The sequence below is a fragment of the Mobula hypostoma genome, chromosome 12 (genome assembly GCF_963921235.1).
Source record: "Mobula hypostoma chromosome 12, sMobHyp1.1, whole genome shotgun sequence".
Taxonomy (NCBI): Eukaryota; Metazoa; Chordata; class Chondrichthyes; order Myliobatiformes; family Myliobatidae; genus Mobula; species Mobula hypostoma.
Genome location: NC_086108.1, coordinates 98,666,606 through 98,689,460, shown reverse-complemented (window position 1 = coordinate 98,689,460; position 22,855 = coordinate 98,666,606). Strand labels below are relative to the sequence as shown.

The 22,855-nt window shown below is 44.9% G+C and overlaps 1 protein-coding gene across 3 annotated transcripts in view; it reads right to left on the bottom strand.

The window, feature by feature from the left end:
* LOC134355030 (kynurenine--oxoglutarate transaminase 3-like) overlaps positions 1–22,855 on the bottom strand; it is a 185,124-nt gene that overhangs the window by 31,050 nt on the left and 131,219 nt on the right. For all 3 annotated transcript variants that reach the window (XM_063064691.1, XM_063064689.1, XM_063064688.1), the window contains 2 exons: positions 8,138–8,330; positions 2,414–2,487 (listed from right to left, as the gene is read on the bottom strand). In XM_063064691.1, the coding sequence (XP_062920761.1) occupies positions 2,414–2,487; positions 8,138–8,330 (267 nt within the window). The remainder of the gene's footprint in view (positions 1–2,413; positions 2,488–8,137; positions 8,331–22,855) is intronic.

The window sequence follows — 22,855 nt, the reverse complement described above, 5'->3', positions numbered from 1 at the left end:
GATTTATGAACATTTTGAGAGGCATAATATGATTAGGAATAGTCAGCATGGCTTTGTCAAAGGCAGGTCGTGCCTTACGAGCCTGACTGAATTTTTTGAGGATGTGACTAAACACATTGATGAAGGTAGAGCAATAGATGTAGTGAATATGGATCTTAGCAAGGCATTTGACAAGGTACCCCGTGCAAGGCTTATTGAGAAAGTAAGGAGGTATGGGATCCAAGGGGGCATTGCTTTGTGGATCCAGAACTGGCTTGCCCACGGAAGGCAAAGAGTGGTTGTAGACGGGTCATATTCTGCATGGAGGCCGGTGACCAGTGGTGTGCCTCAGAGATCTGTTCTGGGACCCCTACTCTTTGTGATTTTTATAAATGACCTGGATGAGGAAATGGAGGGATGGGTACGTAAATTTGCTGATGACACAAAGGTTGAATGTGTTGTGGATAGTGTGGAGGGCTGTCAGAGGTTACAACGGGACATTGATAGGATGCAAAACCGGGCTGAGAAGTGGCAGATGGAGTTCAACACAGATAAGTGTGAGGTGGTTCATTTTGGTAGGTCAAATATGATGGCAGAATATAGTATTAATGGTAAGACTCTTGGCAGTGTGGAGGATCAGAGGGATTTTGGGGTCCGAGTCCATTGGACACTCAAAGCTGCTACGCAAGTTGACTCTGTGGTTAAGAAGGCATATGGTGCATTGGCCTTCATCAATCGTGGGATTGAGTTTAAGAGCCGCGAGGTAATGTTGCAGCTATATAGGACCCTGGTCAGACCACACTTGGAGTACTGTGCTCAATTCTGGTTGCCTCACTACAGGAAGGTTGTGGAAACCATAGAAAAGGTGCAGAGGACATTTACAAGGATATTGCCTGGATTGGGGAGCATGTCTTCTGAGAATAGGCTGAGTGAACTCGGCCTTTTCTCCTTGGAGCGACGGAGGATGAGAGGTGACCTGATAGAGGTGTACAAGATGATGAGAGGCATTGATCATGTGGATAGTCAGGGGCTTTTCCCCAGGGCTGAAATGGCTAGCACGACAGGGCATAGTTTTAAGGTGTTTGGAAGTAGGTACAGAGGAGACGTCAGGGGAAAGTTTTTTTTTAAGCAGAGAGTGGTGAGTGCGTGGAATGGGCTGCCAGCAGCGATGGTGGAGGCGGAAATGACAGGGTCTTTTAAGAGACTCCTGGATGGCTACATGGAGCTTAGAAACATAGTGGGCTATGGGTAAAACCTGGCTAGTTCTAAGGTAGGGACATGTTTGGCACAGCTTCGTGGGCCGAAGGGCCTGTATTGTGCTGTGTGTTTTCTATGTTTCAAAGCACGTTGGGAACTGCGAGTGTGGAGTGACTCAAGACGGGTGTGGGACGGATGGCAGAGAAGGAGTGTCAGGGCTGGGGTGTGGTGCCGGTACAGGCATACTCAGCCTTGAGACACCAGGCTAGGTCAATTGATTCCAAACAATTGGTTTACTGATCATTACAGAATACTTCTCAGGTGCTTCCCACTCCCTTCCCCTTTCCGAACCATGATACCCCCTCTCCCTTCCGCCTTCCCACTCTCTGTCGACAATGAGACCCAAATCAGAATCAGGTTTTTCATCACTCACATAAGTCATGAAGTTTGTTCTTTTTTCCTCATGGCAGCAGTACAGTGCAATACATAAAATTATTACGATACTATACATATGTGCCCATGATTTTTGCACAGAACTGTTCCTACCATCCACATAGTAGAAGGGAAACTATCATCAATGTCAAAGTGTTCAACTCATTTCTAGACTCAGTCATATCTCAATTTTCAACAATTAAGACTTGTTAACTAATTCTATCTTAGTATGTGCCTACTAACCCTCAGGACACCACAAAGTATTTGTCACCAGTAAGGTATTCACTGCCTTGAAAAGTTACTTTATCTTAGAGATACAGTGCACTAACGGGTCCTTCCAGCCCAATGAGCCTCTAAGGCACACAACTGTACCCATGTGACCAATTAGCCTAGTAACTTGTACATGTCTGGAATGTCAGAGGAATCCTGTGTGCTGTGGACTAGTGATCCTGTGAACAGTAATGGAAAGATGGCCGAATAACCTTTTTTTTTGTGATAATTAAATAATGAATATTTCTGGGATATCAGGAGAACATGTTCTTGATCTTAGAACCACTGTGCTATCTTTACCATCTACGTGATATGTTTAACAGGTTTAACTTGGTTCACTGTTTTATCTCAGAAGATGGCACTGTTGAGGACTGATTTTTCTTAATGATTGGAGATTCATATCTAGCTCTTTGGCTCAACTCTCTGAAGAGTTATTGTCATCGACAACCTCTTGACTCAGGGCCACCGTCAGTATTTGTTATATCTGATGTCGACATCGCATTGTTCCCCACTCCCAAAACCAAGTTCAATGTACCTTGTTCTTAATCATCCATTTCACAAATTTGTTATCATAAGGCTCGTCGCCTTCCATCTTGGAGAGATCGACATCTAGAGAGAAAGATATATAAATAATTAGAAATCTATATTTTTTATTGTGAAGCAAGCTAAACATTAGTGTCTAGTAAAGGACCCAAGCTCAACCATTTTTTAAAAATTTTACAGTTACAGCACTATAACAGGCTATTCCGGCCCAATGCGTCTCTGCTGCCCAATTGCACATGTCACCAATTAACCTACTAACTTGTACATCTTTGGGCCATGGGAGGAAACCAGATTACCCGGAGGAATCCCACCAGTTATGGGGAGAACTTTCAAACTTCTTAACGATAGTGGCAGACTAACTGCTATGCGACCGTAGGACCTAGAACACAAAGCAACATTGCCATAGACTGAATGACTTCGGAGAGCTCCAATAAATAGCATTCCTCAAAATGAAAACAACGTTGACCCTTTACCAGCAATAACCTCTTCCTTCCTTCCATTCTTCTCCACTTCTAATGGTGGTAACTTCAAGTACAAGTGCCTCGAAGCTCTGTCTGCATGCCAAAAAGGTTCATGCACGTCAGCATTCCTCGTGATCCTGGGCAGCTAACATCTGTGAGCTATTCCATGGCAATTGGGGGCGGGGATGGCAGGAACTACCTGAATGAGCAGGACGCCATCCTCATCCAGAATCCACGCTTGTGCTTGTCATTTTTTGCCAGGTTGGCATCAGGAGCAGGAAACATGACGCATGCCCGTCTTGGTTAGGGTCAGAAAGTCAATCAACCGCCAAAGTCTGCCAAGTGTGACCACACCACCGAGATGGGAAGGATATTCCTGGTTCGTGTGTCTGGTTGTGGATTCAGAGTCGGTCGGGATGAAGTCCATTCGGAAGAATGCCACTCTAAGCTCCCCAGCAGTCCTGCACATTCTTTCCTTTGATATATTTACCTACCTCTGTAATGAAGGCTATCATTGAACCCACTTCGCTATTCCTGGCAGTACATTCCAGACCCTAACCACCACTGCACAAAAATAGTTTCCTCTCATGTTGGTATTTGTACTTTTATAGGTACACCATAAAGATCACTGTATCCGGATGCATGGCAGCTTGGTACGACAGCTGTGCTGCCCAAGGCCACAAGAAATCACACAGTTGTGAACATAGCGCAGTCCCTCACACAAACTAGCCTCTCCTCCATCGTATCTCACGGTACTTTCCACTGCCCTGAGAAAATGGCCAACATAACTAAGGACCCCTTCCACCCTGCTCATTCTCTCTCCTATCCACCCTCCCCCTCCTGTCAGGCAGAAGACACATAGGCCTGAAAGCACATGCTACAAGGATAGCCTCCAGCTCACTTTATCAGACTCTTGAACAGACCTCTCACACACTAAAATATAAACTCCTGATCAAAGCCAAAGTAAAACTTATTACCAAAGTACATATATGTCATCATATATTGAGATTTGCTTTCTTACAGGTATTTACAGGAAAATAAAGAAATAGAATAGAGGTTATGAAAAACTATACACAAATAAGGACTGACAACATACACAAAATGCTGGAAAACTCAGCAGCAGCTATGGAAAAGAGTAAACAGATGACATTTCAGGCCGAGACCCTTCATCAGGACTGACAACCAATGTGCAAAAGAGAAGGAGTCCATGGGTTGTTGAATCAGTTCAGAGCTGAGGTTGAGTGAAGTTATCCACGCTGGTTCAGGAAGCTGATGGTTGAACCGTAATAAGTGTTTCTTAACCCAGAGGTGTGAAACCTAAGGCTCCTGTACCTCCTTCCTGGTTGGACCTTCCAATCTATCTTAGCATGGCCTTGCACTTTGTCTAACTGCACTGCACTTTCTCTTAACTATAACACTATGTTACTCATTTCCATAGATGCTGCCTGACCTGCTGAGTTGCTCCAGCAAGCAGACGAAGTGCTCCACCTGCCCAGGCACCTCCTCCCTCACTTCCACTCAGGGCCCCAATCAGTCCTTCCAGGTGAGGCAACACACTTCACCTGCAAATCTGCTGCGGTCATCTACTGTGTCCGGTGCTCCTGGTGTGGCCTCCTCTACGCTGGTGAGACCCGTCGTAAATTGGGGGACCGCAACGACAAGCACCTCTGCTCCATCCGCCATAAGTGGGTCTTCCCGGTGGCCAAACATTTCGATTCCAATTCCCACTCCCGTTTCGACATGTCGATCCATGGCCTTCCCTTGTCCCAAGGTGAGGCCACCCTCAAGGTGGAGGAGCAACACCTTATATTCTGCCTGAGCAGCCTCCAACCTGATGGCATGAATATCGATTTCTCCTTCTGGTGAAAAAAAATCTCCTCCCCCTCTTCCTCTATTCCCTACACTGACTTTTTAACCTCTTCTCACCTGCCTACTACTTCCCCCTAGGTCCTCTCCTCCTTCCCTCTCTCTTATGGTCCACTCTTGTCTCCTATCCGATTCTTCCTTCTCTGGCCCTTGACCTTTCCCACCCACCTGGCTTCACCTCTCACCTTCCAGCTGGCCTCCTTCCCCTCCCCCACCTTTCCTCAGGCTAACCGCGCAGCGGCAGCGGCAGATACGTAAAGGATATTGAAGATAGGCATATGGATAATTTGGGTGGTGGGGCGGAGGCACATCTCTACCAAAGCAGGTGCAAAATGCTCCTTCCCTCCACAAGCGTGCAGATCACCCTTGGGCAAGGTGTAGCACCTGCTTATCACCCCGATCAGGGTCATGTGAAGGCCTGGGAGCTGGTGGTGGATGATGGTATGAGTAGCTAGTGTTATGCGACCACTGACGCAGGGCAGACAATCTCTGAAGAGTATTGATAACAGCTAGAGTCACCCGTTTTGTAAAGACACGTCCCAGAAGAAGGGAATGGCAAAACAATTCTGTTAGAAAAATTTGCCAAGAACAATCATACTCATGGAAAGACCATAATCGCCCACATTGTATGATAACGAACAAACAAACATTGGTGATAGAAAGCTGGAGGGCTATGAAGGAGGGAAGGGTTAGTTTGATCTTACAGTAGGTTAGAAGGTTGTCAAGTCAAGTCAAATCACTTTCTATTGTCATTTCGACCATAACTGCTGGTACAGTACACAGTAAAAACGAGAGAACATTTTTCAGGACCATGAAACAATACAAAAACTACACTGAACTACGTAAAACAACACAAAAACTACACTAGACTACAGACCTACCCAGGACTGCATAAAGTGCACAAAACAGTGCAGGCATTATAATAAATAATAAACAAGACAATAGGCACAGTAGAGGGCAGTAGGTTGATGTCAGTCCAGGCTCTGGGTATTAAGGAGTCTGATGGCTTGGGGGAAGAAACTGCTACATAGTCTGGTTGTGAGAGCCCGAATTCTTCGGTGCCTTTTGCCAGATGTCAGGAGGGAGAAGAGTTTGTATGAGGGGTGCGTGGGGTCCTTCATAATGCTGTTTGCTTTGCGGATGCAGTGTGTGGTGTAAATGCCCATAAAGGCAGGAAGAGAGACCCCGATGATCTTCTCAGCTGACCTCACTATCCGCTGCAGGGTCTTGCGATCCGAGATGGTGCAATTTCCGAACCAGGCAGTGATGCAGCTGCTCAGGATGCTCTCAATACACCCTCTGTAGAATGTGGTAAGGAAGGGGGGGGGTGGTGAGAGATGGACTTTTCTCAGCCTTTGCGGAAAGTAGAGATGCTGCTGGGCTTCCTTTGCTATGGAGCTGGTGTTGAGGGACCAGGTGAGATTCTCTGCCAGGTGAATACCAAAAAATTTGGTGCTCTTAAAGATCTCAACGGAGTCATCGATGTTCAGTGGAGAGTGGTCGCTCCGTGTCCTCCTGAAGTCAACAACCATCTCTTTTGTTTTGTTCACATTCAGAGACAGGTTGTTGGCTCTGCACCAGTCTATTAGCCGCTGCACCTCCTCTCTGTATGCTGACTCATCGTTCTTGCTGATGAGACCTACCACGGTCGTGTCATCGGTGAACTTGATGATGTGATTCGAGTTGTGTGTTGCAGCACAGTCGTGTGTCAGCAGAGTGAACAGCAGTGGACTGAGCACACAGGCCTGGGGGGCTCCCGTGCTCAGTGTGATGGTGTTGGAGATGCTGCTTCTGATCCGGACTGACTGAGCTCTCCCAGTCAGGAAGTCTAGGATCCAGTTGCAGAGGGAGGTGTTCAGGCCCAGTAGGCTCAGCTTTCCAATCAGTTTCTGAGGAATGATTGTGTTGAACGCTGAACTGAAGACTATGAACAACACTCGAACGTACGTGTCTTTTTTGTCCAAGTGGGTTAGGGCCAGGTGGAGGGCGATGGCAATGGTGTCGTCTGTTGAGCGGTTGGGATGGTACGCGAACTGCAGGGGGGATGCACAGCATTGCAGGCTGAAGAACCTGTATTGTGCTGTAATGTTCTATGTTTATATTCAAGATTACTCTTTGTCATTCTTTAGTACAGGAAGTTAAAGGAGAACAGTGTAAAAAGCATAATAAGCACAAAGAACATAATAAATATAAAAGCAATCCTGTAAAACACAATGTACAACTAACTGTGTGAGTGTGGCCACCTATACAGAAGACTAGCTTATACAGATACATAGACTGTGTGTACATAAAGTGGGATGTAGTGGGGGGGGGGGGTTCGGTGGAGCACGGGCTCTTCTCATTCTTCTTACCAAATGTGGGGGTTCAGCACTGTTAGTACAACATCCCTCTATAATTGGCAACCATCCCAGCAAGCTGAGTACGTCTGTCCTTTGCAATCCCACAACTGCTCCTGGTCGATCCAAAGGCGAAGCAGGAGTCGCTGCTGCCAAACTGTCAGCAGCATGTACCTTTGGATCACGTTCAAATCAGAACTGTGAGCCCTTTTATCCCGCACCAGAGCCTTTCGGTTTGTTGAGTCTGAAGTCAGACCTGAGTATACTGTGGGACGAATCCAATTTTCCACTTGTAACAAAATGCCTCTGTTACTTTACTGCATCATTCAGGAGAAGCAAGGAAACATTTCAGATCCGACTCATGTCCCTCGTGGTAACAAGCAAAGCTCAAGTAAGTCAAAAACAAGTCAAAGTAAATTTATTATCAAAGTATGTACTGTACACATCACTAGATACTGTACTACTCTGAGATTCGTTTTCTTGCCAGCATTTGCAGGAAAATAAAGAAATACAATCAAATATATGAAAACCACAAAAAGACTGACAAACAACCAATGTGCAAAAAGAGAAACTGTGCAAATTGAAAAAAGCAACCAAAAAAATAGATAAATATATACATACATACAGAGAATGTGAGTTTTAGAGTCCTTGAAGGTAAGTCTGTAGGTTGTGGAATCAGTTCAGTGTGGAGGTGAGTGAAGTTATCCACACTGGCTCAGGAGCCTGACGGTTGAGGGGTATTAACTGTTCCTGAAGGTTAATAAATGTTCAGTGCTGTTAGCTGCAAAGGTGGCATGGTCACCAGTTGTAAGATTGGGGCTTGATTCCACCGTTGTCTGGAAGGAGTTTGTACGTTCTCCACATGACCATGTGGTTTTCCTCCGGTTTCCTCTCAGATTCCAAAGATGTACAGTTAGGGTTAATGTGCCATGGGCACACTGGGTTGGCGCTGGAAGCATGGCGGCCTACAGCACAATCCCCGCTGATTGGATTTGACACAAACAGTGCACGTCACTGTATGTGACCAATAAAGCTAATCTTTTAAACACTTACTTTTACCAGAAATGTCGGCAATCATGAAGTATCCTCCTTCGGGGATGACTGGCCTCATCCCGCAGGCAAGAAGCACATCTGCCATGCGATTCCGCTTGAGTTCCAGCTCGCGGACCAACGACGTGAAGTAGCAATCCTGCTCCTGCTCCTTCAAGCGGCTATATTCCTTCTGAATACCTCGAGCAACAGCTTCCTGGGTGGCAAAAGACAGCAGAAACCTCAATGTCCTTGATGGCTTTCCAAACAAAAGTTCACGTCTTATTAGCTAACTGCTTGGAATCCATCTCAACAGATCTGCTGTAAGTAGCTTGGAAGAGGGGGTGAAGGGTGGGTTAGTAAGTTTGCAGATGACACCAAGGCTAGTGATGTTATGGGTAGTGTAGAAGGTTTTCATAGGTTACAATGGGACATTGATGGGATGCAGAGCTGAGCTGAGAAGTGGCAGATAGAGTTCAACCCAGGAAAGTGTGAAACAATTCACTCTGGAAGATTGAACTTGAAGGCAGAGTACAGGGTTAGTAATGAGTGTCTTAGTAGTGGGGAGGAAAAGAGGTTCTTGGATCCATTTCCATTGAACCGTAAAAGATGAAGTGCAAGTTGATAAGGTGGTTAAGAAGGCTTATGGTCAGAATCAAGTTTATTATCACCGGCATAACTCATACAATTCGTTAAATTTGCAGCAGTGGTACAATGCAATACATGATAATATATGCAAAAACTGTGAATTACAGTGTCAGTACGGGCAGGCAGATGATAGAACAAAATTGCAGCCAGCAGGGTAAGTATCAGTGCACTAGGGATGCAAAGTCAAAAATGGTAGCAAATACAGTACTCAACGTGTTATATCTCAATACATGGAGTATAAGAAATAAGTTGGATGATCTTGTACTATTATAGATGATCGGGTATGATGTTGTGGCCATCACCGAATCATGACTGAAGGATGATTGTAGTTGGGAGCAGAATGTCCAAGGTTACACATTATATCGGAGGAACAGGAAGGTAGGCAGAGAGGGTGGTGTGGTTCTGCTGGTAAAAAATGGTGTCAAATCATTAGAAAGATGTGACATTGGATCGGAAGATGCTGAATCTTTGTGGGTTGAGTGAAGAAACTGCAAGGGTAAAAGGACCCTGATGCCAGTTATATACAGGCCTCCAAACAGTAGCTGGGATGTAGACTACAGATTACAACGGGAAAGAGAAAAGGCGTGTCAAAAGGGCAATGTTATGATAGTCATGACAGATTTTAACATTCAGGTAGATAGGGAAAATCAGGTTGGTAAAGGATCCCAGGGAGTGAATTTGTTGAAAGCCTATGAGATGGCTTTTTAGAGCAGTTTGTCATTGAGCCTACCAGGGGATCGACTGTACTGTGGGTGTTATGAAATGGACTGGAGGTGATTAGGGAGCTTAAGGTAATGGAATCCTTAGCAGGCTGTGATCATAATATGATAGAGTTCAACTTGAAATTTGATAGGGAGAAAGTAAAGTCTGATAGCAGTGGAGTAAAGGAAATAACAGTGGTATGAAAGAGGGGTTGGCCAAACTAAATTGGAAGGAGATACTGGCACTGATGACAGTAGGGCCACAATGGTGTGAACTTCTGGGAAAAATGATGTTGCAGGATAGATGTATTCCAAAAACAAAGAAAAATACAAAATAGTACAACTGTGGCTGACAAGGGAAGTCAAAGCTAAAACAAAAGCAAAAGAAAGGGCAAAAAACAAAGCAAAAATTTGTGGTAAGACAGAGAATTGGGAAGCTTTTAAAAACCTAGGGAGAGCAACTAAAAGAATCATTAGGACGGAAAAGATGAAATATGAAAGCAAGCTAGCAAACAATATTAAAGTGGATAGAGAAAGCTTCTTCAAGTATGTAAAAAATAAAAGAGAGACGAGAGTAGACACAGGACTGCTAGAAAATGAGGCTGGAGAAATAATAATAGGGGACAAGGAGATGGTAGATGAACTAAATGATTATTCTGCATCAGTCTTCATTGTGGAAGACACTAGCAGTGTGGCAGATGTTGAAGAGTGCGAGGGAACAGAAATGAGTGCAGTTACTATTACAAGGGAGAATGTGCCCAAACAGCTTAAAGACCTAAGGGTACATAAGTCTCCCAGACTAGATGAACTGCACCCTTGGGTTCCGAAACAGGTAGTGGTAGAGATTGTGGAGGCATTAGTAACGATCCTCTAAAAATCATTGGACTCTGGCATGGTGATGCAGGACAAGGCAAGACAAAGTCAGTATGGTTTCCTTAAGGGAAAATCTTGCCTGATGAACCTGTTGGAATACCTTTGAGAAGATTACAAGTAGGATAGATAAATGGAATGTTGTATATTTGGACTTTCAGAAGGCCTTTGACAAGGTGCCATACATGGGGCTGCTTACTAAGTTAAGGGCCCATGGTATTACAGAAAAGTTACTGGCATGGTTAGAACATTGGCTAATTGGTAGGAGGCAGCGAGTTGGAATAAAAGGATCTTTCTCTGGTTGGCTGCCAGTGACTAGTGATGTTCTGCATGGTTAGATGTTGGGACTGCTTCTTTTTATGCTGTGTATCAATAATTTAGATGATGAAATAGATGGCTTTGTTGCCAAATTGGCAGATGATGCAGAGATTGGTCAAGGGACAGGTAGTGTTGAGGAAATAGGTAGGCTTCAGAAGGACTTAGACAGAGCAGGAGAATGGGAGGGAAGGGCAAAAAAAAAATACAATGTTGGAAAATACACAGTAATGCACTTTGGTAGAAGTAGTAAATGTGCAGACTGTTTTCTAAATGGGGAGAAAATCAAAAAATCTGAGATGCAAAGGAACTTGAGAGTCCTTGTGAAGAACACCCTAAAGATTAACTTGCAGATAGTGTCAGTGGTGAGGAGGCTAAGTATGTTAGCTTTCATTCCAAGAGGTCTAGAATACAAGAACAGGGATGTGATGCTGAGGCTTTATAAGGCACTGGTGAGGCCTCGCCTTGAGTATTGTGGACAGTTCTTTGCTCCTCATCTAAGAAAAAGATGTGCTGGCATTGGAGAGGGTTCAGAGGAGGTTCACAAGGATGATTTCAGGAATGAAAGGGTTATCATACAAGGGACGTTTGATGGCTCTGGGTCTGTACTCACTGAGATTTAGAAGGACAGTGGGGGTGGGATCTCATTGAAACCTTTTGAATGTTGAAAGCCTAGATAGAGTCGGTGTGGAATGGATGTTTCCCATGGTGGGGGTAGGTGGGGGGGGGGTCTAAGACAAGAGGGCATAACCTCAGGATGGAGGGATGTCCATTTAAAACAGGGATGCGGAGAAATTTCTTTAGCCACAGGGTGGTGAATTTGTGGAATTTATTACCACAGGCAGCTGTGGAAGCCAGGTTGTGTGTTGGGTGTATTTAAGGCAAAAATTGATAGGTTCTTGATTGGCCACGGCATCAAAGGTTCCGGGGAGAAGACCAGGGAGTGATGCTGAAGAGGGCAAAAAAAGATCAGCCATGATTGAATGATAGAGCAGACTCAAAGGGCTAGATGGTCCAATTCTACTCCTCGGTCTTATAGTGTATATACACACATATATGTAATGGTTGAGCCCACTAGAGGATCTGCTATTCTGGATTGGGTGCCATGAAAAGAAACAGAATTGATTAGACACCTTAAGGTAAAAGAACCCTTAGGGGCAAGTGATCATAATATGATTGAATTCACCCTGAAATTTGAGGAGAAGCAAAAGTCAGATGTATCAGTATTACAGTGGAGTAAAGGGAATTACAGAGGCATGAGAGAGGAGTTGGTCAGAATTGATTGGAAAAGAACACTGGCAGGGATGACAGCAGAGCAGCAATGGCAGAAATTTCTGGAAGCAATTCGGAAGGCACAGGATATATACATTGCAAAGAGGAAGAAGTACTCTAAACGAAAGATGACACAACCATAGCTAACAAGATAAGTCAAAGCCAGCATAAAAGCCAGAGAGCATATAATGGAGCAAAAATTCGTGGGAAGTTAGAGGATCGAGAAGCTTTTAAAAATCAACAGAAGGTAACTAATAAAGCTGTTAAGGTAAAGATAGAATACAATTACTATTCTGCAAACATTATGCTTGTGAACCAGTGTGGATAATGTCACTCACCTCAACTCTGAACTGATTCCACAACCCAAGGACTCTACAACTCATGTTCTCAGAATTTAGATTCATAGAGTTATAGCAGAGAAACAGTACAGCACAGTATAGTACAACAAAGAAACAGGCCCTTCAGCCCATCTAATATGTGCTGAACCATTTAAACTGCCTACTCCCATCAACTGGCACTGGGACCATAGTCCTGCATACCATATCCATGTAACTATTCAAACTTAAATCGAGCTCACGTGCACCACTTGCACTGGCAGCTCGTTCCACACTCTCATGACCCTCTGGGTGTAGAAATTTCCCCTCATGTTCCCCTTAAACTTTTCACTTTTCACCCTTAACCCATGATCTCTAGTTGTGATCTCAGCCAACCTCAGTGGAAAAAGCCTGTTTGCATTTACCCTGTATGCCTCATAATTTTGTATACCTCTATCAAATCTCCCTTCAATCTTCTATGTTCCAAGGAATAAAGTTCTCAATCTTTCCTTACAACTCAGGCCCTCCAGAACCAGCAAAATACCCTTGTAAATTTTCTCTGAACACTTTCAACCATATTTACATTCTTTCCTGTAGGTAGGTAACCAAAGTTGTACACAATATATTCCAAATTAGGCCTCACCAACATCTTATACAACTTCAACATAACATCTTTTATTATCATAAATTAGTATAAGTTGCACATTATTTGTTTGTCAGTTTTTATTTATGTATAGTTTTCCTTAATTTCTATTGTATTTACTTAATTTCCAGTATATGCCTTGCAACTGCCGGTCTTCCATACAACCTTGCCCAGGCCTACGCCCTGGAAACCTTCCAAGGCGCAAATCCCTGGTCTCACGAGACTAACAGATGCCTATTTTAAAAAATTTATTATTTGCATATGTCTAAGAGAAAATGGATCTCAGAGCTGTAGGTCATAACATGTACTGTACGGATACAGCGTGAAGTGATCTCAGAGCTGTACATCGTGACGTACCGCACGGATACAGCGTGAAGTGGATCTCAGAGCTGTACATCGTGACGTATACTGTACGGATACAGCGTGAAGTGATCTCAGAGCTGTAGGTCGTGACGTATACCGCACGGATACAGCATGAAGTGATCTCAGAGCTGTAGGTCGTGACGTGCACTGCACGGATACAGCGTGAAGTGGATCTCAGAGCTGTAAGTCGTGACGTATACTGCACGGACACAGCGTGAAGTGATCTCAGAGCTGTAGGTCGTGACGTACCGCACGGATACAGCGTGAAGTGGATCTCAGAGCTGTAGGTCATGACGTATACCGTACGGATACAGCGTGAAGTGATCTCAGAGCTGTAGATCGTGACGTACTGCACGGATACAGCATGAAGTGATCTCAGAGCTGTACATCGTGATGTACCGCACGGATACAGCGTGAAGTGGATCTCAGAGCTGTACATCGTGACGTATACTGTACGGATACAGCGTGAAGTGGATCTCACAGCTGTAGGTCGTGACGTACCATACGGATACAGCGTGAAGTGGATCTCAGAGCTGTAGGTCGTGACGTATACCGTACGGATACAGCGTGAAGTGATCTCAGAGCTGTAGGTCGTGACGTATACTGCACAGATACAGCGTGAAGTGATCTCAGAGCTGTAGGTCGTGACGTACTGCACGGATACAGCATGAAGTGATCTCAGAGCTGTACATCGTGATGTACCGCACGGATACAGCGTGAAGTGGATCTCAGAGCTGTACATCGTGACGTATACCGTACGGATACAGCGTGAAGTGGATCTCAGAGCTGTAGGTCGTGACGTACCGTACAGATACAGCGTGAAGTGGATCTCAGAGCTGTAGGTCGTGACGTATACCGTACGGATACAGCGTGAAGTGGATCTCAGAGCTGTAGGTCGTGACGTGTACCGTACGGATACAGCGTGAAGTGGATCTCAGAGCTGTAGGTCGTGACGTGTACTGCACGGATACAGCGTGAAGTGGATCTCAGAGCTGTAGGTTGTGACGTACTGCACGGATACAGCGTGAAGTAGGCCCTTTCAGCCCTTCGAGCCACGCCACCTAGCGATCCACCAGTTTAATTCTAGCCTAACAATGGGTCGACGTGCAATAATCACATTAACCCACCAACCGGTACATCTTCGGACTGCGGGAGAAAACCCACGCCATCTAGGGGAGAAAGTACAAACTCCCAACAGGCAGCATCGGGATTTGAACCCAGGTTGCCTGTATTGTAAAGCGTTGTGCTAACCACTACACTATCGTGTTGCCCCTCCAGACTGCAGAAATTCTTCCAGAATCTAAAGAATTGACCACCTATCATCTCTAGGGCTGTTTTCTGTACAGGTCCAGTGCATGGTTCCATTCCTCAGAACTGACTGTAATCCAGCCAGTCGGAAATATGGCGTGAATTCAGTTCCCACCAGGACCGACGTTTACAGGGGTACAGGATGTGTCAGCAACGTCCTTAGCTGAATGAAAGATGGTATGAGGCAGTTCAGCCCATCTATGAGGTCATTACCGATAAAGCACAGCCCCTCCCCTCATCCTACAGGAGGGCTGAGATTTAACTCGTTCTCTCCACCATTCTCTAACAGCCCCTGTCAGGCAGCTCCAGAAGCCACGGAGGTGGTCTGCTCCCGATCACTGCCCCGCCTACAATGCACAGGGCAGGGGCCGCCACATGTAGAACTGTTCTCTGCTGAGAGTCACCGGACGTTAGGAAGAAATCAACATAAACAAAGCCAATGTCAGTAATCATCATTTGATGCCATCTTTTATTCTGATCCTAGTTTGAGGTGTGACAAGAATACACATAGACTAAGATGTCAGCTGTCCTGTGCTAGATGTCAGCTGTCCTGTGCTGGCACCAGTTGGTCTGCCACCTGTCTTTAGGAGAAAGAGAGATAAGGAAAACAATGAGCAGCATTTGGAGATGTTAATGAAGGGACGGGAGAGAGTAACGGAAGGAGAGCTGTCAAGATCGGCTCCCCCTTTGAACCCAGAACTGTTTGAAGTGATGGACAGGTGATACCCCAGCAGGGGGATAAAAAGGGACAGGTTCGCTAAGGCAAGACACACATGACATCCCGAGGTAACGGGACCCTGGAAGCAGTGCGTCTCCCACAAGTCGGTGGGAAGTTTTTGGACGGCTGGTCGCGGGACAAGCCATAGACGCACAGGGTGGAAAGGCACGATCGGTGGGAACCTGGTGTGTGTCCACCCTTGCCTGGGTGCCGGGTTCACTGCAGAGAAACGATCGTATCTGGAAACGGAGGGGTCACGGTCGGTGACCTCAGATGACATCACAAAGGGCTCGCACGAAAGCTGACTGCGAAGGTCTGTGTGTGGAAGCCATTTGAATATTCATTCGTTCTGCTCTCTCTCTCCTTCCCCCCACTGTCTGCGAACTGAACTGAACTAAATTGAACTGAACTTTGCATCACTTTGAAACTGGTCATTTACCCCTAGACAACGATAGAGCTTGATTGATCCTGTTATCTTAATTCTGTGTACATGTGTGTTCATCATTGCTGAACTGTTGCATTTATTATCCTTTTGATTAGAGTACTGTGTTGCTTGTTTCCTTAATAAAACTTCCTTAGTTCTAGTAATCCAGACTCCAACTGAGTGATCCATTTCTGCTGGTTTGGCAACCCAGTTACGGGGTACGTAACAGAGGAAATCCCCATGGGAGAGTTTTAGGCACCTCGCACAATCTCTCACGGTTCCAGAACACGTTCTACACAATCAAGAAAGCTCACCAACTCCTACTTTCTGAAGAGGCTGACGAGAGCTGGACAATGCACATCAACACTCACGCCTTTCCAGAGAGCATCCTAACAAGCTGCATCACTGCTTGACATGGAAACTGCACTGTGGCAGACGGGGGGGCTCTACAACGGGTAGTCAAAACTGCCTAATGCTTCATCGGCACCAGCCAACCCACCGTCAAGGACATATGTACAGAAGAGTATTGGAAAGGGGCCAATAACATCATGAGGAATCCTACCCACCCTGCTCATGGACTGTTTGTCCCACTCCCATCAGGAAGGAGGCTACATAGCATCCACACCAGGATCACCAGACTCAAAAAGTTGCTGTCCCCAAGCAGTAAGGCTGATCAACACCTCCACTCACTAACCCACCCCTGCACACCCCCTACTTTATCATTTTCTGTCAGTCACCTTATGTATAGACACATCCTGTGCCCAGCATTACTTTATGGATGCATAATCAGTCTATGTTTATAAGCTATCTTACACATTTATATTTATTATGTTTTCTTTAATTATTGTGTACTTTATCTTTTTATGTTTTTATTTTTGTGCTGCATTGGGTCCAGAATAACAACTATTTTGTTCTCCTTTACATTTGCGTATTCAAAATTACATTAAACTCTCTTGAATCTTGAATTTAACATGTAGTCCCAGATTTTAATCTCTATTGTTGTTTGGATGTGGTAGGTAAAGGTAGCCTATGACTGTAGAAAGTCAACCTGGACCTCAAGTAACACACGCAGAGTGCTAGAGGAACTCAGCAAGTTAGGCAGCATCTATGGAGGAAAAATACAGTCGACGTTTGGACCGAGACCCTTCATCAGTCCTGATGAATGTCAACTGTTCGTCATTTCTGCTCAAGAGAAAGATTTAAAGATCAGTCTTGTTTACCAGATGTACTTCAAAACACTGAGGCATACAATGAAATGCATCATAAGCATCAACAACCACCACAGCCCGAAGATGGGCTGGGAACAGTCCGCAAGTGCTGCCAAATTTCCGGTACCCACATGACATGCCCTTAACTTACTAACCTATACGCCTTTTGCAATGTGGGCGGAAACTGGAGTACCCAGAGGAAACCCATGCAGTCACACATGGCATACAGACAGCAGCAGGAATTGAACACTGGTGCTCCAATCGCTGGCGCTGTGAAGTGTTACACTAACCACTGTGTCACCATGCCGCCTTAAAAGCCATACAGCCAGAGGCAAGAGTGATATAGAAATCTGTGGACAAGTGGCTCCAATATCCACCTGGTTTGTCAGGTAACCTGAGTATTCAAACCCCTTGGGCAGGGCTGTCAGTAGAATTGGTAATTGGCTTTGGGGAGTTTGCAAATCACAAGCTCTCTTGCTTTGGCCAGGAGTACGGATGCTGATGGTTTACTGATGGGGGCGGGGGGGTTGAGAATCAGAATCAGAATCCTTTATTATCGCCAAGTATGTGGACACATACAGGGAATTTGATGCCGGTTTCCCTGAGCTCTCGCTGTACGGAATCAAAAAGCAAACCAAACAATAGTGCAAATAATCGTGAACTATATACAATGAGGTATACCTGTGTATGTACAGGTGGACTTGCTTTATAATAGACTAAAATTCAAGTGTTCATAAGACTGATGGCATACGGAAAGAAACTGTTCTTGTACCTATTTGTCCTGGCATACAGTGATCTAAAGCGCCTACCAGAAGGAAGGAGTTGGAACAGGTGATGTCCAGGGTGTGATGGGTCTACAATGATGCTGCTTGCTCACTTCCGGACTCTAGATGCATATAAGTCCTGGATCGAGGGCAGCTTCACACCAATAATCCTTTCCGCAGCCGTGACAGTTCTTTGGAGTCTATTCTTGTCTTGTTTGGTAGCTGATCCAAACCAGACAGTGATGGACGAACAGAGAACAGACTGGATTACTCCTGAATAGAATTGAATCAGCAGCTCCTGAGGCAGGTTGTACTTCCTGAGTTGACGTGGAAAATACAACCTCTGGATGAAAATAAAGAGTTCAATTGGTACAAACCGATCTGGTCTAGCTCACAGAAGAAAAATTAAGTGTGTCTCCGTTTTGCTGCTTCACTGTGAAATCTCATCAAGGTTGGCCTACCCTGAGAAAGGTTTCTTCCTCTCTTCGACAGGAGCTCTGTGAGACCCTTCCTCACCGCCCTCCCTTCTAAGTCATGTGAATCTTCATTCTCGAGTCTTTTGGCATCACGAATTGTACCTGGTGCAGCCTCAAGCTCCTTTGCTTCACCCGCCCCAAAAGGCAGGATTTCCCAGTAATCACTCATTTCACTAAGACCTCTGCATCCCACTCTGACATGTCAATCCACCGCCATGATGAGGTCAAGCTTAGGTTGGTGGAGCAACACATTATACTCCATCCTGATGGCATAATCATTGATTTCTCTAATATCCAGCAATTTCTTCCCTTCCCCCTTCTGTATTTTTCCATTCCCCACCCACCCCTTTCTCTTCTCCTCACCTGCCCATCGCACCCCTCTGCTGCCCCTCCTCCTTCCCTTTCTTCCACAGTTCACTGTCCGATTCCTTCTTCTTCAGCCCTTACCTCTTCCACCTATCACCTCCCAGCTTCTCCTTACCCCACCCACCCATCTTCTTCCTCACCTGTTCTCAATCATGTACTCCTTCCCTCCCCCTCCCATCTCCTTCTCCCTCCTTTCCAGTCCTCGGCCCAAAACATCAACTGTTCATTCCCCTCCATAGATGCTGCCTGACCTTCTGAGCTCCCCCAGGATTTTCTGTTGCTTAAGAGTTCCAGCATCTGCAGAATCTCTTATGTCACAGAAGATCTTGCCTAGTGCAGATTAAAGAAGGAATTAAGAATATTGGGCGAGAGGAGAAGATAGCAGCGCACCGCGCATGCACAGCCCTCCAGTGAAAATGATATCGTCTCTGTTAAATACGGGCCGTGGACAATTCTGATTTGATGGAGACAGACATGAAAGCACAGAGGAACATCTGGAGAAATTTCTGAAACGCCCGTTCACTGCGTTGTTACTGCGCGATCGAGAATCTCCGGAGGGTAGGCCCCAAGATCCCCGGCTTTGCCTGCTGCTGGCGACCGAGGCTGAGGTCATGGTGTTCGGATAGAGATGGTGCTCGGTGTCGGAGGGCTGATCAGAGGCTCGAAGTTTTCGGACGACTCTGAGTCGGACTGTGGTCGGGCATGGCAGGGAGAGTTTTCTTCCTTCTCCCGTCGGCGTGAGATGTGGGACATTCGAGAGACTTTGAACTTTTTACTGTGCCAGGGTCTGTTCTTCATCAAGTTATGGTATTGTTGCACTCTTGTAACTATATGTTATAATTATGTGGTTTTGTTAGTTTTTACAGTCTTGGTCTGTCCTGTGTTTTGGTGATATCACACCGGAGGAATATTGTATCATTTCTTAATGCATGCATTACTAAATGACAATAAAAAGAGGACTGCGTGTCCTCATAATCTAATCTAATCTAATATTTTCTAAGCGACCATAAGGTTTTAAGCAATACTTCTACCACACTTGCTTACCTCAAAGTAGAACTCAAAACAGACACCCATCTGGCAAACAAAGCAGGGGATCACAAGGTGGTGCTGCAGCATCATCCCATGGCCAGAGCCTGTAATTACAGTCAGGCTTGAAGCTGCAAAATAATATATTCACAAAAAAAAACAATTTTTATTGTGCCGCTGCTTGTTTGATGGCCTCTAGGTTGTGGGTTCAAGTCCCACTTCAGGGAATTGTGGCTGAAAATATAGACTGATGATCAACAAGAAATAGAAGCTGGACTAAGCTATTCCACTTAATTAAAACATAGATGATATGTAAACTATAAGGGGTGATTGATAAGTTCGTGGCCTAAGGTAAAAGGAGATGTGTTATACAGCTCTCGTTACATGCACGTGCAGTTCAACTCTGAGTGATTATGCAGAAAGTTTGAAGGTAATAACTCATCTCCTTCTACCTTAGGCCACGAACGTATCAATCACCCCCCGCTGTGCACCACTTCTGGATGCTGACTTCTACAAAGAAGGGATCTGTATGCTCCACGACCGCTGGACTAAGTGTGTAAATGTAGGAGGGGACTATGTTGAAAAATAAATGCGCTCGGTTTTCTAAAATTGACTCCTTCTACCTTAGGCCACAAACTTATCAATCACCCCTCGTATAGTACACAGCAGCACGGTAGAGCCCATTGGCCCACAGTGTTGTGCTGATGATCTAACCTACTAAAATTAATCTAGTCCTTCCCTCCTACATAACCCTCCATTTTTCTATCATCCATGTGCCCATCTAAGAGTTTCTTAAGTGTCCTAACATATCTCTCTCTCCCATTACCCCTGGCACCCATGGACCCACCACTCTCTGTGTAAAAACTTATCACTAACATCCCCTATACTTTCCTCCAATCACCTTAAAATTGTGCCCTATGGTATTCGACATTTCCACGCTGGGGAATATGTCTCTGTCTATCCACGTATCATCTTGTACAACTCTAATTGTCCTTCAAAAGTCCTAGCTTGCTCAACCTATCCTCATTAGACATGCTCTCTAATCCAGGCAGCATCCTGGTACATCTTCTCTGCACCCTCTCTAAAGCTTCTACATCCTTCCTATAAAGAGGCAACCAGGACTGAAAGACCATAGATGATCCTTTAGTGCAGTGAAGTAGTGGTTGTATTATCCTGATATCCTTTGATTTCCTGAATATCTAACAGTCTATTGCCAACCCATCTTGAGTATACTCAGTGACCAAGTACTAATAGCCCTTTTGGGTAGAGAATTCTAACAGTTTACTACACTTTAAACAGTGAGGTTGGTTCTCATCTCTATGCTAAGACCAGTGTTTTAAATCTCCTGATGTGGCTGATTTTTGGCTTGTGTTGTTTCTTTTGTGCCTGTAAGTTGTTTGCCTTGTTGGTTATGTGTATGTTTCTCGTATTTGTAATTTTAGCTATTCTGCTCTGATCTGTACATCACTTTGGTCAACATGGGTTGTTTTTAAATGTGCTATATAAATAAATTTGACTTGACTTGACTAAGACCATGACCTCTGGTTCCTATCTATTCCATCAAATCCTTCAAGACTTTTATACACTCATTCTACCAAACTGAAAGAACACAGGGACAACCTGAGTAATTTCCCTTCAAAGGACAAAATTCTCATGTCAGAAGTCCATCTGGTAGATCTTCATTAAACCCTCTTTATCGTAAAGATATCCTTCCTGAGTAGAGTGACTATGGAGACCAGACCTGCCAAACACTATTTCACCAGGACCCTAAATAAATGCTGCATTGTCAAAGACCAGGGGCTCTCAACCTTGTTTATGCCATGGACCCTTATCATTAGCTGAGGGGGGTGGTGTCTGTGGACTCCAGGTTGGGAACCCCTGTCATAGAGTTAGTGCTATATAGCATAGAAAAAGGTCCTTTAGTCCATCATGCCCATGCTGTCCATTGTACCTACCTATATTGATTCCAATTATCACAGTGTGTTAACACGAGGAAATCTGCAGATGCTGGAAATTCAAGCAACACACATCAAGGTTGCTGGTGAACACAGCAGGCCAGGCAGCATCTCTGGGAAGAGGTACAGTCGACATTTCGGGCCGAGACCCTTCGTCAGGACTAACCTCAGCCCGAAATGTCGACTGTACCTCTTCCCAGAGATGCTGCCTGGCCTGCTGCCATCACAATGTGTTGTAGTTTTCTAAGCCCACGTGATTTAAGTACTTTTTTTTTTAATAAGAGTTCTAGAGTAATAAAACTTGGGAACAGGCCACTCAGCTCAACTTGTCTATGCCAAACAATGGGACTATGCTAGTCCCATTTGCCTGTGTTCGAAGATTCAAAGTACATTTATTGTCAAAGTATGTATGCAGTATACAACCCTGAGACTCTTCTTCCTGTAGGTAGCCACAAAACAAAGAAACACCATCGTACCTCCTCAATGAAAACATCAAATGCATAACACACGTGTTTTCTTTGCACCAGTCCTCCAGGTTCAGGGGTTCAGCTCAGGACTAATACCTCTAACTGGTAAAAAAAAAACTTGTTACGGAAACAGCAGAAGCTGCCCTAAACACTAGGGGCACAACAGGCAGTATCGCTCACCCCAAAACTATGCCCTCTTTGATTCCCTTGGACAGCAAGCTAAATACTTCTTCATCACCAAGAGATTTACATTAACTTGGTGTCCAGGTCAGCAGAGACATTGTGGGTCAAAGGGTCTCTTCCTGTTCTGTACTATTCTCTCCTGTGTTTCTGGTTGTCTTTGCATCTGTACACCAATCCTCTTACAATCAAATACACTACCCATTTCCCTTCCTAACTGCTTGCCGGAACTGTATAAAGACACCCAAGTTCCTCTTCAATCTCCAGTAACAGTCCTGAAGGAGGAACACATTTAAACACAGGAGATTCTGCAGATGTTGGAAATACAAAGTAACACAGAAACAATGCTGGAGGAACTCCACAGCAGGTCAGGCAGTATCTATAAAGAATTAACATTTCAGGCCGAGACCCTTCATCGGCTCTGAAGGAGTGTTCCGCCTGCTACTTCTCTTAATCACCATCAACAGGACATATAAATACATTGGCGTTCCTTATCATAGCACCACACAGCCTCCAGTGAAGTGTTTTTTTTAAATATATTTGCTCTGGTCGCAGGCTGACACAGGCAATCTCAATACTAGAAGACAGTTCAATGCTCAGGGCATTTTCCTGTACAGTCAAGAGATAAATGAACGGAATTGAATGTGGAAATGTTTTACATTGGTGCCCAGCTTTCTAAATTTCAGGTTTGTGACTGCGTCCCATCAAATATTGTTTTTGTTTT